The sequence below is a fragment of the Balaenoptera ricei genome, chromosome 19 (genome assembly GCF_028023285.1).
Source record: "Balaenoptera ricei isolate mBalRic1 chromosome 19, mBalRic1.hap2, whole genome shotgun sequence".
In the NCBI taxonomy this organism is placed as follows: Eukaryota; Metazoa; Chordata; class Mammalia; order Artiodactyla; family Balaenopteridae; genus Balaenoptera; species Balaenoptera ricei.
In genome coordinates, this window is record NC_082657.1 from 13579053 (window position 1) to 13591635 (window position 12583).

Sequence of the window (12583 nt, forward strand, 5' to 3'; positions counted from 1 at the left end):
AGGCGAGCCCATTAAGAGCTTCACCATACCCATCCCGTGGACTTCAGTCCCCTCTGAAAGAACCAACGGATTCGCCTTATCTCTTCACTCTTTACTGTATGCAGTTTCCACTGACACAATACACAATGTCCCATCTTCTGCTCAGGCTGGAGACACTTTGAGGGTAAGGGCTGTCTCCCACCATCAGCCTGGACGCACCCGAGGGCAGGGGCCCTGTCATCTCAGTCTTAGCCACTCTCTGTAGTGCTCTAATCCCCAGAGTGCTTTGAAAAGTTTTGCTTCCATCATTTAAATTGGATTTGACCTTTGATGCCTGGGTTCACTTGGCACCCTGCCCCAGAATTTCCTGCTGGGCCCTGGGTGGTCTCACCTTTGCCCATCACCCGTGTAAACTGACTGGGGATGTCTCCATCAGCGACGGGAGCCGGGGCTGGCTCACTGCCATCAGTGGGAGCTGGAGCTGGTGGAGGGGGGTAGCCCTCTGCAGCTGGAGGGTCCTTGGCCTCACTGCCCTTGTCTGTGCCAGGGTGAGCCAGGGGAGGCTCTGCACCTGGCAGCGGCGGCTCCCCCCGGCCCCCGTCCTTGGCAGTAGAGGTGGTAGCGGTGGCGGCGGCAGCCACAGTGGCCTGGAGGACACTGTAGGCCTTGATGGGGGTGATGATGATCTGCTGCAGCTCCTGCAGAGCGTTTCGCAGATTCCCGCCTTCCAGCACATCCTGAGGGGGGAAGACACAGCCTAGGTCACATGCCAACCCCCAGAACTACGTAGAATGACTGACTATACATGTGGGGTCAAACAGTCCTTGCAGAGAGCTGGTGGTACCCTGGGTTCCAGCACACAGAGAAGGCAGGTAAGGGCACTGCCAGAGCATACACACACACACATGCACAAACACACACATTTGTACATACATATTCCCTCTTCCCCCACTCAAGGTAGAGTCCCACGGAGCTTAGAAGGTGGGGCCTCAGGGTCCCACCGAGGATGGAACCAGATTCAGACCCAGAGATCTGGACTAAGACACTGAAGGGGGGCAAAAACCAGAAGGTAAGTGGCAGGGAAAGGGAAAAAGGGATGCAAATCAAGGCAGATGTGTAAGGAGAGTGAGTGGATAAGAAACAACTGGAAAGAGAGATCATGCACACAGGGGAGACACTCTGCTCTATCAGAAAGAGCTGTTAGAAATGGAAGAGTAAAATGGAAGAGAGGGGCTGAGTCAACAAACAAGATTCTGGAGACACAGGCCAGGACAGACAGGGAGGAGAGCCTCTTAGCTTAGCCATAGCAAGTGAGCCCTGTGAACCAACCTGCACTTGGTCCCTGGACCCTGGTTCCCTAGGGCTGGGGAGGTCCCGAGGTGGGGGCCACACGGGCAGCAAGGCTGACCCAGAGACTTCAGCCACTAGCACCACTGGGTAGCCAGTTGGCCTTGGATGGGGATACCAGGTCCTCACCTTCTCCAGGGATTTGAGGACACTCTGCCTCTCGCGCAGCTTCTGGATGCTCAGGGCTATCTTGTGGCGGGCACCTTTGGTGACATTCTGCGGTAGGGCAGAAGGGGATAGGAAGCTGGAAATGGGAGGCTGAGGTACTCAAGGTGCCCCAACAAGGCCCAAAGAGACAGAGGAGGCTCGGGCTGCAAGGGTAATGTCAAAATGGTACTGCCCCCAACCCCGCCCTGATGTCCCCTCGGCTTCACCTGAGACTCCAAGTGCTGCTCAGTCAGTGTCATCATCTCCTCATAGCTCATCTGTGAGAAGAGGGCCGCGTACTTGTGCAAGCGGAGGCTCTTAAGCCACGAGGGCACATCTGTGGAAAAGAAGGGAGGGCCTAAGATCAGGAATCTGGCCCTGGTGACAGTTGTGGGGAAGGACCAGGCGTAAATCATAGGCAGCCTTAAAAGCTGTAGAAAATTGGAAGGAGGTAGGGAGAAGCCAAGGGTCCATAAGCTACCTTCTTCTGTCCAGCCAGACCCTTCCAGGTGGCCTTCCCTGGTCAGAACACCCGATCTTCCTGAGTTGCTGGGTTGGATGTGTACTAGGACGACCTCTGATGTCTTTAAAAGTATTCCTGGAACCTCTATTCCATCAGTTACCTCTGTGTCCTGGCTTTCTTGTCAGACTGGTGTGCCTGAGGGCAGGGGCTTTTCCCCCATCAGACTGGGACCTGTGGGGGTCCCTCTGCTCAGTCTTAAGCCCTAAGGGCAGGGCCTGTACACTCTCCTCAGACCTGTCCCCTTCTCGGGGGTGGAGGTGGGGAGAGGAAGAATTGGGTGGGGAGGGACAGGACAGGTGGGGAGGCAGCTACAAGCTCTCTTCTGTCCTTGTAAGTTCTGCGGAAGCCTCTTGAGGAGGGTCTTAGTGCTACTCTCCCCCATTGTACCTTTCATGCCACTGCCGTCCTCCTGAAAAGTGTTCCGGCTGGAGCCCTGCTCCTCCGTCTGCTCGCTGCCAGAGGAGGCCACGCTGCTCTGGGGCGAGAGGGGTGCGTGGTCGGGCGTGGTGAAAGCAGCCCGGGCCCCAAGCTCCTCTGGACTCGGCCACTCACCAGGGGCCTGGGGGCTCGTGGGGATGAGCGACATGGAGCGCTTCAGCGGGCTGGGGTGGATTTGGCAGGGGAGACCTGGCCGGAGGGGGAGAGAGGCAAGAGGTCAGGCTTGGGGATCTGACCACAGGAGACCGTGCCCCCCTGGTCAGTGCCATGGATGGCAGCTCAGCCCTGGAATCCAACAAGAGGAAGGGACCCTGGGGTCTGAGGGGAACCACCTACCAGGTACTGCTGGTTCCCTCATTCCTCCACCCACCAATCCATCAGCAAGCTCTCAGCCACTTCTCTGAACCGCTCCACTTCCTCTGCTAGCACCCTGGGCCAAGTCACTGGCGTCCCTAGCTGGAATTACTGTCACAACCTCCTCGCCGGTTTCTTGCCTTCATCCTTGTCCCCTACAGTTTAGTCAACTCACAGCAGCCACACTGATCCTTCTTAAAAATGCAAATCTGACCCAGTCAGTCCCCGATTAAATCTTACCTGTAGCTTCCCTTCACACTGAGAATAAAATTCAAACTCTTCCCCCGACACCTACAAGGCCCTGCAGGATCTGGGCCCTGCACACCCCTGACTTCTCACCTCCCATGACTCACCCCTTTGGTTCAAGCCCTTCTAGCCTTTGCTGCACCCCTGCCCCAATTTGTTCCTGGAACATTCAAGCTTGTTCCAGCCTCAGGACTTCTGTGCTTGATCGCCCTTCTTGTTCTCCTGATCTTAGCAGTTGGCTCCCCCAGGTCTCATCTCAAACAATCACCTCTTCTGAGGCTTTCCCTGAACCCTCAGTCAGCAGTAGCTGTCCCCCACCAACCCCCTATCATATCACTCTGTCTTATCTTTCTTACAGCACCTATCACAGCTTGAAATGACCTTATCTAGTTATTTGTTCACTTATTAACTGTACGCCCCTCCTACAGGACCTGTGACAGCAGGGCCCTGTCCTGTCTTAAACGTCATTGTATCCTCAGTAATTACAATGGGGCTTCGACGAGAGGAGGTTCTTCACAACTACTTGCAAAGTAAGTGAATGAAGTACATGAACTGCTTCCTCAACATCTCTGTTATTGGGCTTCACCACCTCCCAAAGATTTTTCCTATACTGAGCCCAAATCAGGGTGAATCCAGGCCCTCATCCACAGGATGTTTCGCATCCTCCATCCATCCCATTCCTGAGATAGGAAAAAGGATCCAACTTGATTTTTAACCACTCTAAGGACAGGGCAGGTTCCCATGAGCTTCCAGACCTTTACACGTGCTATTCCCTCCCCCTAGCTCACCGCTCGTCCACCCTTATCTGCCAGCCACTTCAGCCTTCACTCCTGGCTCAAATGTTCCCTCTTCTGTGACTCCTTCCTCTGCGTTCCCTGGGCCCCTGTGCTGCTACCTCAAGTCCAGCACTTACTGCTCCCTTCACTAGCCTGCCTCACACTGGACTCTGGGCTTCTGCAGGATGGCAGCAAGCCTGTCCAATCATTTCTGTACCTCCAGGTCAGGGCAAGATACACAGGAATTTTCAAAGTTTCACTAAGTCCAAAAGGAGGGCACCCACCATCCTAAGGGTGCTAAGGGGGCCTCTGAGCTTGACACAGGAAATCTAGAAGTATCCCAAGTCAAAAAAGAAAAGGAAACAAAGCCAAAAAGCCTCACCCTGGGTAGGTGAGAACATCAAGGCCTGGGGAACTGAAGTCCTTTGCCCCAGTTCCCACAAAGAGTTGAGAGGCAGAGACAGAAGAACCCCAGCCTTGATTCTGATGGAAAGGCTGGGGTTCCTGCCAGTGCTACACTGACACCCAGCCTCAGAAAGGACAACCAGCCTGGTACAGGCCCCCAAAGCACCTTCCCTCATCTGTGACAGTTATCTATGCTCCTAGCCAGAAGTCACCTGAGGGAGAGGGCAGTGCATTGATCCCACCCACTGAGGCTAGCCTCCTTCCCCTATCTGTGACTTCTGGGGTTCTCTGCAAGGGGCTCCTCCAAGCCTCTGGACTCCTAGAAGATGTCACCCTCTGGGCCCTGGGGGGTGCTGGGTAACCCTTAACACAGGCCTTTTTTTTTTGCCTGTCTTGGTGTTCCTGGCTTCCTCCTTCCTCCCTTCTCAACCAAGAAGCGGGCAGGCGAGGCTGAGAGGACTGGAAATTATCCTGATTGGAACGATTGTGCAGTTCCTGAGGAGCCCTTTTTGGACCCACACTGGGGTGGAGGCTGGCCACAGCATGAGAACCATAAAAACAGGAATGCCGGCCAGACATCCAGGGCCTCACACTCTCCAAGAAGCCCTGGCCTGTCCTTGGCAGCACCCCAAACCCACCCTGCCTGCCCTTACAGGCCAATCCTTGCTCCCCACTCAAAAATAGTTTAATGGCTTCCTGTTTCCTGCAACTGCTTGAAATTGAAATTGAAAAGCTTCATCCTAGCCTTCAAGGCCCCCTCTGAATGTGGCCCTAACATACTGAGATCTGAGAGTCAAGACAGACCTGCGTTCAAATTCTGGCTCTGCCATCTATTAACTTCATGATCCTGGGCAAGTCACTTCATCTTCCCCCTCTGTCTCCACTTCCATGTGAAGTCTTTGGCACAGGGTAAACATGAATATTTGCTACTGCTATTACTCATTTAACTGCTCGCACTTCTCCATCCTAGCCAGACCTGTCTGCATACTGTCCCCTCCAATTTGACACCCCTATACCTTCAATTCATGCTGTGCCCTCTATCTGGAATGCCCAATTCCTCTTCTGGTTCAAATCCCCTATTCAACATTGTTCCAGCTTGGTCCTCTAAAGCTGCTGTCCCCATCGTGGGGAGGAAGGAATGTATGGGCACCCTGCATGGGTGACCCCTCCCCTTGATAATAAGCATCTTCGGGAGGGTCACTTTTAGGTGGGGGCAGTGTAGCACAGTAATAAAGAATATGAGCTGAGGAGCCAGATTTAAATTCTGGATTTAAATTCTGGCTACACCACCTCGGGCAAGTGACTCTTCTGTGACTCAGCCAATGAATTTATAAGTATAAACTTCTCAGAACAGCTCTTGGCAAAGACTGAACGCTGAATATATTTTAGCTAGAATTATGATTATTAATATACCCTCCCAACCTGGACCCAGAAACTGTCATGCTCTGAGACTAGAAAACAAGGTCCAAGACACTTTGGGTTGCTAGAGCTCCCGAAGTGCCCTTCTACCCCTCTATCTTCCCTGATTCTTGCCAGCATCTGGGAAGGAGGCAGGTGACCAGGATATCCATATTCAGCTGGGGAAGAAAGAGGCTCAGGGGTAACTGTTATGTACCAGGTGCCACACAGCTGGGCAATGAAGACCCAGGGTTCACCCCACCCAATGGCACAGGTAACATTTCACCGCCACCCTCTCCTGGCCTGCTTTAACCAGTACCTGCAAAAAGGGGCCGGCCACCTTGAGGTTAAATTTGGAAACTTCTTGCTTTCAGTCAGGTCCTGTCACCTCATCAATCCTTGGAAATGCCATTCTCCCTTATACTGTTCATTTCAACTAATATTTCAAAAACTCACTGGAATACCAGCTCCTCCCGTTCACCCCAGCCTCTGGGGGTGCTTACTAAGAGACCACTTAGTTGAAGGATGGCACAGCGGTCAGAGGCAAGCTCTGGTATCAGACTGCCTGGGTCTAAACCCTGGCCAGTTCCACCACTTGTTCTGTGACCTTGAATACAAGACTTCGTCTCTTTGAGTCTCAGCGCCTTCATCTGCAGAATGGGGCTAATAATATTGTTGTGATGAGGATTAAACGAGATCATGCCTGAAAAGTGCTTATAAAAAAGTATCTAGCACACAGTCAATGCTCAACAATGTTACCTACTATTACTAATGCCTTGCAGCATGAGTTACATCTTATATGAACAGGCTTACAAACATACATTTCTCAGAAATGAGTCTGTAAGCTGGAGCCAGATACAAAAATCCAGAATGTCTGGGCTGGAAAGGACCTCAAATTATGATGGTCTATAACTGAAGTCAGGTAGTTATCACACATGCCCAAAGTGGGATGGTAGGGGCAGAGGCCGACTGGGACACATGTGCAGGGTCTGAAGGCGGTGACCAATATTCAACTCCATCTTATGGTTGCCACCAGGAATACAGGCCTTGAGTTGCCAGATCTTTTGACTTTTCAAGAGAAGCTGAAAATCTGGATTTTTAGGAGAAAATTCCCAATTCCTTACATCACCAAATTTATTTAAAAACGTAACAAAACAAAAACCAAAGTTTTGTTGAGTTTGAGCTCAATAAAACATGTCTGCAGGTCAGGAATGGCTCTGGCAATGCCAGTTCACAACCTCTGCACTGTCTCATAAAGCTGAGGCCCAGAGAGGTTATGTGACTTGCCCAGGGACACAGAGCGAGTGAAGAGAGAGCCCGGTCCGACCCTTTTCAAGTAGGCATGGCCTCCCGGACTCCCACCTCCTCACCTGCGTTTGCGTTGCTCCCAATACTGTTGATGGCTGGCGGCACTGAGCTGGGTGGGTGGAAGGGCACGTGTCCATTTTCCCGGGGTGGCTTGTCCTGCCAGCCTGGTCCTGCCTCCCCAGGGCCCAGCTCTGCAGGGCCACCCCACTCATCCGAGCCCTGGCGTGAGTGGTAGGTGGGCTCAGGCCGGGTGCGGAAGCCGCTAGCTAGCCGCTCTTCCAAGTGACTCAGCCAGAGGGCCAGCGCATTGCGGTCCTCCAGCGTGGTGGCCGGGTGGATGAGGGCATAGGAGAGCAGCTGGCGGCTCTCCTCGATGAAGGCATTGCTCTCAATCGAGTAGGCCAGCACTTTCTGCAGCAGCCTCATGTACTCCGACTTGGCCTCTGTGTTGCCTGGCTGAAGCAGGGGTAGGTGGGACAGCAGGAGGGACACCACCTTCTCTTTGGACTCCTGCTGCCACTGGCTGACGATGGCTGCAGAGGGGACAAGAGGGAATGTCAGGGGAGCCAGGGTGGGGGACTCCCATAAAACCAGGAGAGGTGCCTATAGCCTGCTCCCTCAGCTCCAATCTCATTTCCCTTCTCCTTTCATGACTTCGACCTTGTCCCTCATACAGGTGATATCTAACACACTCAGCCTGCTTCCAGAGTAATTTTTTTTCTGGTTCCATCACTCCCACTCTCAGAAACCTGCTATGACTCCTAATAAGCCAAACTTGCTACTCTGGAATCTGAGCCCCTCCTGCTGCCCCCAGGCCTGCTCTTCTTGCTGTATCCCCACTCTATCTTCATGGCCTGTACCTGCTTTCCCCTGACTATCAAAACAGTCTCTTTCCTGACTTGGAGGACAATGGAATACAGTGGTTAAAAGCTTGGACTCAGGAATTCCCTGGCAGTCCAGTGGTTAGGACTCTGCACTTCCACTGCAGGGGGCAGAGGTTCAATCCCTGGTCTGGAAACTAAGATCCCACATGCCACATGGCTTGGCCAAAAAAGAAAAAAAAAAAGCTTGGGCTCTGGAATCAGATGGTCTGGACTCCCCAACTCACTAGCTGGACCTTTGTCACCTGAACCTCACAGAGCACTGATTTCCTCACCTGAAAAATTCTGAAGATAATTACAGTACCCAATTCACAGTGTTGCTCTGAGATTCAAGGAGTTAATAAAGAATGGAAAGTGGCCTGGCATATAGAACATAGTTAATAAATGCTTACTGTTGCTTTTTAAACTGGACTCAGCCTCCAGATTCTCCCCTTCCAACTCATCCCATACACCCAGATGGAGTGATCTTCCTAAAGCACACCAGGATATCATGTTCCTGACCAGGAGCGTATAATGGCAACCAGCACCAATGGACTCAAGTTCAAGAGCTCCTAGCCCAACATCACCTTCATTTCCAGGGCACTCCCCCACCTCCTATTCCTCCAGATAAAGACTTGGTTTAGGATATCCCCATCCTCCCTGGGGCTCTCTCCATGCCATATTCATCCAAGCTTCCATAGTCAGGCTGAGATTCAAGGCTTTAGCCTGCAACAGTCTCCTTCCTCCTATCCAAATTCTAAGTCTTTTAGGGATTGCCTACATCTGCCCTTCTCCAGGAAGCCTTCTGTGGCTACTCCATGCCCTGGTGATCTGGTGATGTCTCCTTCCCATCCCATCGTCTGAGGGCCTGTCTGTCCTGTGAAGATGAGTGAGGCTTCCTCTCTCTACCCAGAAGTGAGCTCCCCAAGAATAAGGCCCCAAGCTAGCCACATAAAGGAGGCCTCAGTACTCCCTCGTGGTCCAGTGGGTAAAACTCCACGCTCCCAATGCAGGGGGCCCGGGTTCGATCCCTGGTCGGGGAACTAGATCCCACACGCATGCCGCAACTAAGGGCCTGAATGCTGCAACTAAAGGTTCCTCATGCCGCAACTAAGACCTTACACAGCATGAATGAATGAATGAATAAATAAATATTAAAAAAAAAAAAGGAGGTCTCAGGAAGGAACTGTTACAGGACTGACTGTCCTCCTTGAAAACCTTGTTACCACTTCCATGACTAGCTCAATGGAGTGGAGGATGGCAGGTAATGCTGATGGGGCAAGGGAAAGGGACAAAGTATACTAATACTTGAGAAAAGAGACAATGATCAAAGACTGGAACCAACTCTGCCCTCACTCTTGGGCAACTGAGGTCATATCTATAGCCACGGTAATGATTTTCAAACACCTAACACGGAAGTTCTGAGAGTTGAGTTACTGGGATATTGGTGAGGTCTTGGAAAGGGACAAAGGAGCTGGTTCTAACCTAACAGAGCTAGGACCCCAGAGGGGTGGGTGATGAAAAAGAACAGGCAGTGATGTGGCTTATGTCCCTCCTCTCCTACTTACTGATGTAAATGTGATCACTTCACTGAGCTCTACTTTCTCTATCTGTAAAGTGGGGCTCACAATCATTCCTACCTGGCATGGTTGCTATAAGTTAAGACCAAAGCACAAAGTAGGGCACAAAGTAAGTCCTCAGTAAACATCAGCTGTCATTTCTAACACCATGGTTATTATATCTTACAGGGGCTCCTTCCTTTTGAATACCCACAGAGATTCTCAAGGCATAAGCCAACTCCCGGACCAGGAAACACAGAGGCTGGGAATGGGCATGTATAGAAGGAGGGCCTCAGAATTCTAGCCATCTGGATTTCAAGTGAGCCCCGATCTGGATCCCTCTGCCTCTGATGGTGTCTCAACCCAATTTCCTTAAGGCTTAATATTCCAAGGACCTCTGGTCTTCTCTGGCCACACTACAGACCGGACACCTGGCCACTGGGAGCCTTGCATAAAAACCTGAGAAATACCTTTTTCACACATTTCTTTCCCTTAATGACCTGTCTGGAAATCTATGGCTTGGGAATTCACATAACTAATTCTTACATTTGTAGCTCTAAGAAAATGAAACACATACACCTCTCAACTCCTGGCCATGTAAGTGCACATTTTCTTGCCTGGGCCTCTCTGCCCCAAGCTTCCTAGAGAACCCCTGTTAAAGTGCTCAAGGGTTCATCCATTTATTCAGAGTCATGTTATGCCCACAGTACTCGCCAAAACAGAACGAAGAGTAATACTACACAATAATAGTAATAATGGATATTTACTGACCATTTACTCTGAGCCAGACACATGCTAAGAACATGACCGTCTTTCATCCTCACCTCAACTCTTGTTCTAGCATCCCCATCTTGTAGATGAGAAAATACATTTGGGAAGGTGACGTCCAAGGTGACAGAGCCAAGATCTGAACCCAGGTCTCTCTGCCTCGAGAACTGGGAGGAACTTTTACCCACAACCCTCTACTATCTCTCCAATGCCGCATATCTTCTTCTTCCCCCTGTCCCTGGCTTTCCAGATCCCTTTCAGGACCTGCCACACAAGGCTAGGAAACCTCATCCCCTCCATCCATCTTCTCCTGAACGAGCTCCCCATGACCATGAAGCTATCTCTTAGGTCAGCTCCATATCTAAAGATCTTTCCAAGGTGGGATAAGCCTTCCTGACTTCAGGGAGCCTTCACCTTTTGAGCTCTCCCACCTCCATCTGGCACTGGATCACATGGGAAGGACCTCCCTGGTACTCCATTTCCCTGACTTAGTCCCTGAGTTTTCAGTTTTTGATGAGAAGGAAGAAGAAATATAGTGATTGAAGATTAGGGACAGAAAGTTAAGGACTTGCATCCCAGCTGTGTGGTACAGTTGCCTGGGCAATATGCCTCCTCCTCTGTAAAAGAGGGATTACAGGGCTGCTGAGAGGATTTAGGGAGACAATGAATATAAAGCACCTGACAGAGTCTGCCCATAGTAAGCACTCAGTATGTGACTCAACGATTGGTGTTTTTCTCCCTTCTCCTCCAGCAGAGTTGGCCTACCCCTTTAGCCCTACCCTGATGCTCTCAATCGCTGTTGTTTAGGCCTTGCAGGGTAGCCAGAGGCATCTGGGACAGAGAGAAGCCTTGTCTAGTCCCTCCCCCACACCAGAGTACTGCCAGGGCTAAGGGACACAGCTTCTCCTCTGGTACTGCCAGGGGACATGACAGAAGAGCCCCAAGGGTTGGGCTCAATGAAGGACCTTGTTCTACTGCAGTGAAAGGGGAGAGTGGTTTTGGAAGAATGGAGGCTGACCCTAGGGAAATGTGTGTTCATGTGTCTGTACAGTGGTGAACTGGGAAGGGTGGGCCTCCCATCACTGGAAAGCATCAGTGAGAACTGGAACTGGTCCAAGGAATCTGCACAGCCTCAGGCCCCTTGGGGTGAGCCCAGCAGGGGCTGCAGATGACGGGTAGGGATGGAACTTCTAGTTTCCTGCCCAGGGCAGAAAAGTCTGGCCCAGAGTTGAGGCACAGCAGAGACCCAATGAATACATGCACAGCTGAACCCTGATGGTCCCCTGGAAGGTAGTGGTGTTTGTGTGTGTATAATGTGCCCTGTCTAGGATCCCTTGACCTCAGGTCTCTCTGTCTCATGTCCTAGCAGAGTATACTGAGTAAACAGTACAAGTTCAACTGGCAAACTTGCCTGGATTCAAAATCTAGCTCTGCCTCTAAGATGTAGCTCAACATAACTGTGGGCCAGTCCTTTAAACCTCTCTGAGCCTTGGTTTCCTCTTCTGTACAATGGGGGCAGTTAAAAGCCCCTATATCAAAGGGTTGTTGTAAAGATTCAATGAGACAATCGTGCAAAGCACCTGATCTGTGTTAAGTGCTCCATGCATTTCAACTATTATTGTCGTTGCTGATGGTTGAAGATCTAAAGCCTACGCTATTTCGGGGCTGGAGGGAGCAATTCACACAGGAGGACACATCTGGGTCTCCCCCTTCAGATTCCCCACAGGGGTGGGGAATTTCATGCAGTTATTTACCAAAAACAGACACATCTCTAGTTCCTCTGAGCTAGAGGCACAACAAGCAATGATGAAATTCTGGAGGTGGGCGGATGAGGGAGGGGACTGGGGAATGCCGTGATGTCAATGACTGCTGCTCACCAAGCTGCAAACCTGGACTCCAGAGAGGATGAGGGAGACTGCATATGAGTGCTCTCCTTGGCCAGGTGACCAGAGCTAAGTAGGTCATGACCCTGGGTGCTGGCAAGTCACAGGAGCCAAATATATCTTGGAGACTGCCATAAGAGCAAATCCATTTTTACATGCTGGGCTGTTGCAACAATCGTGGCAGCCTGAGGCACCAGCCAGAGGGGATGCATTTTGGCTCCAAACATGCCCCTCTATGCTTCATCCCATCTCACACAAACATAGGGGAGGGCAAGGGGGCTCACATTTTTGATGGATGAACTGTGTTAGTAGAGCTTGAAAGGGGAGGGTGGAGGCATTAGAGTTGAGCTTGGGTGACTCACTCACCCACAGCCCCCTCTTGACCTCGGTTTCCCCACCCAGATTCGATGAGCCAGAGAGGGCAGGGCTTAAACCTGCTGGATTTGGGGACTCTGACTCAGAGGACAGGCGGAGGGAAGAAATGCAGGAAATGTGGCCCAGGAAGCTATAGGACCAGGGAGGGAAGGAGATTTCAGCTTCCCCGGCCCCACCCTTCTGGTCCAAGTCAGCATGGGAAGTGGGGTGGGTTGTA

At 51.4% G+C, this 12583-nt stretch overlaps 1 protein-coding gene across 3 annotated transcripts in view; it reads right to left on the minus strand.

The window, feature by feature from the left end:
- The window catches only part of SAMD4B (sterile alpha motif domain containing 4B), a 37153-nt gene that overhangs the window by 6807 nt on the left and 17763 nt on the right, over positions 1 to 12583 (minus strand). For all 3 annotated transcript variants that reach the window (XM_059904184.1, XM_059904185.1, XM_059904186.1), the window contains exons 4-8: positions 6984 to 7454; positions 2384 to 2623; positions 1701 to 1810; positions 1456 to 1542; positions 371 to 716 (exon numbers count right to left, since the gene is read on the minus strand). In XM_059904184.1, coding sequence (XP_059760167.1) covers positions 371 to 716; positions 1456 to 1542; positions 1701 to 1810; positions 2384 to 2623; positions 6984 to 7454 — 1254 coding nt within the window. The remainder of the gene's footprint in view (positions 1 to 370; positions 717 to 1455; positions 1543 to 1700; positions 1811 to 2383; positions 2624 to 6983; positions 7455 to 12583) is intronic.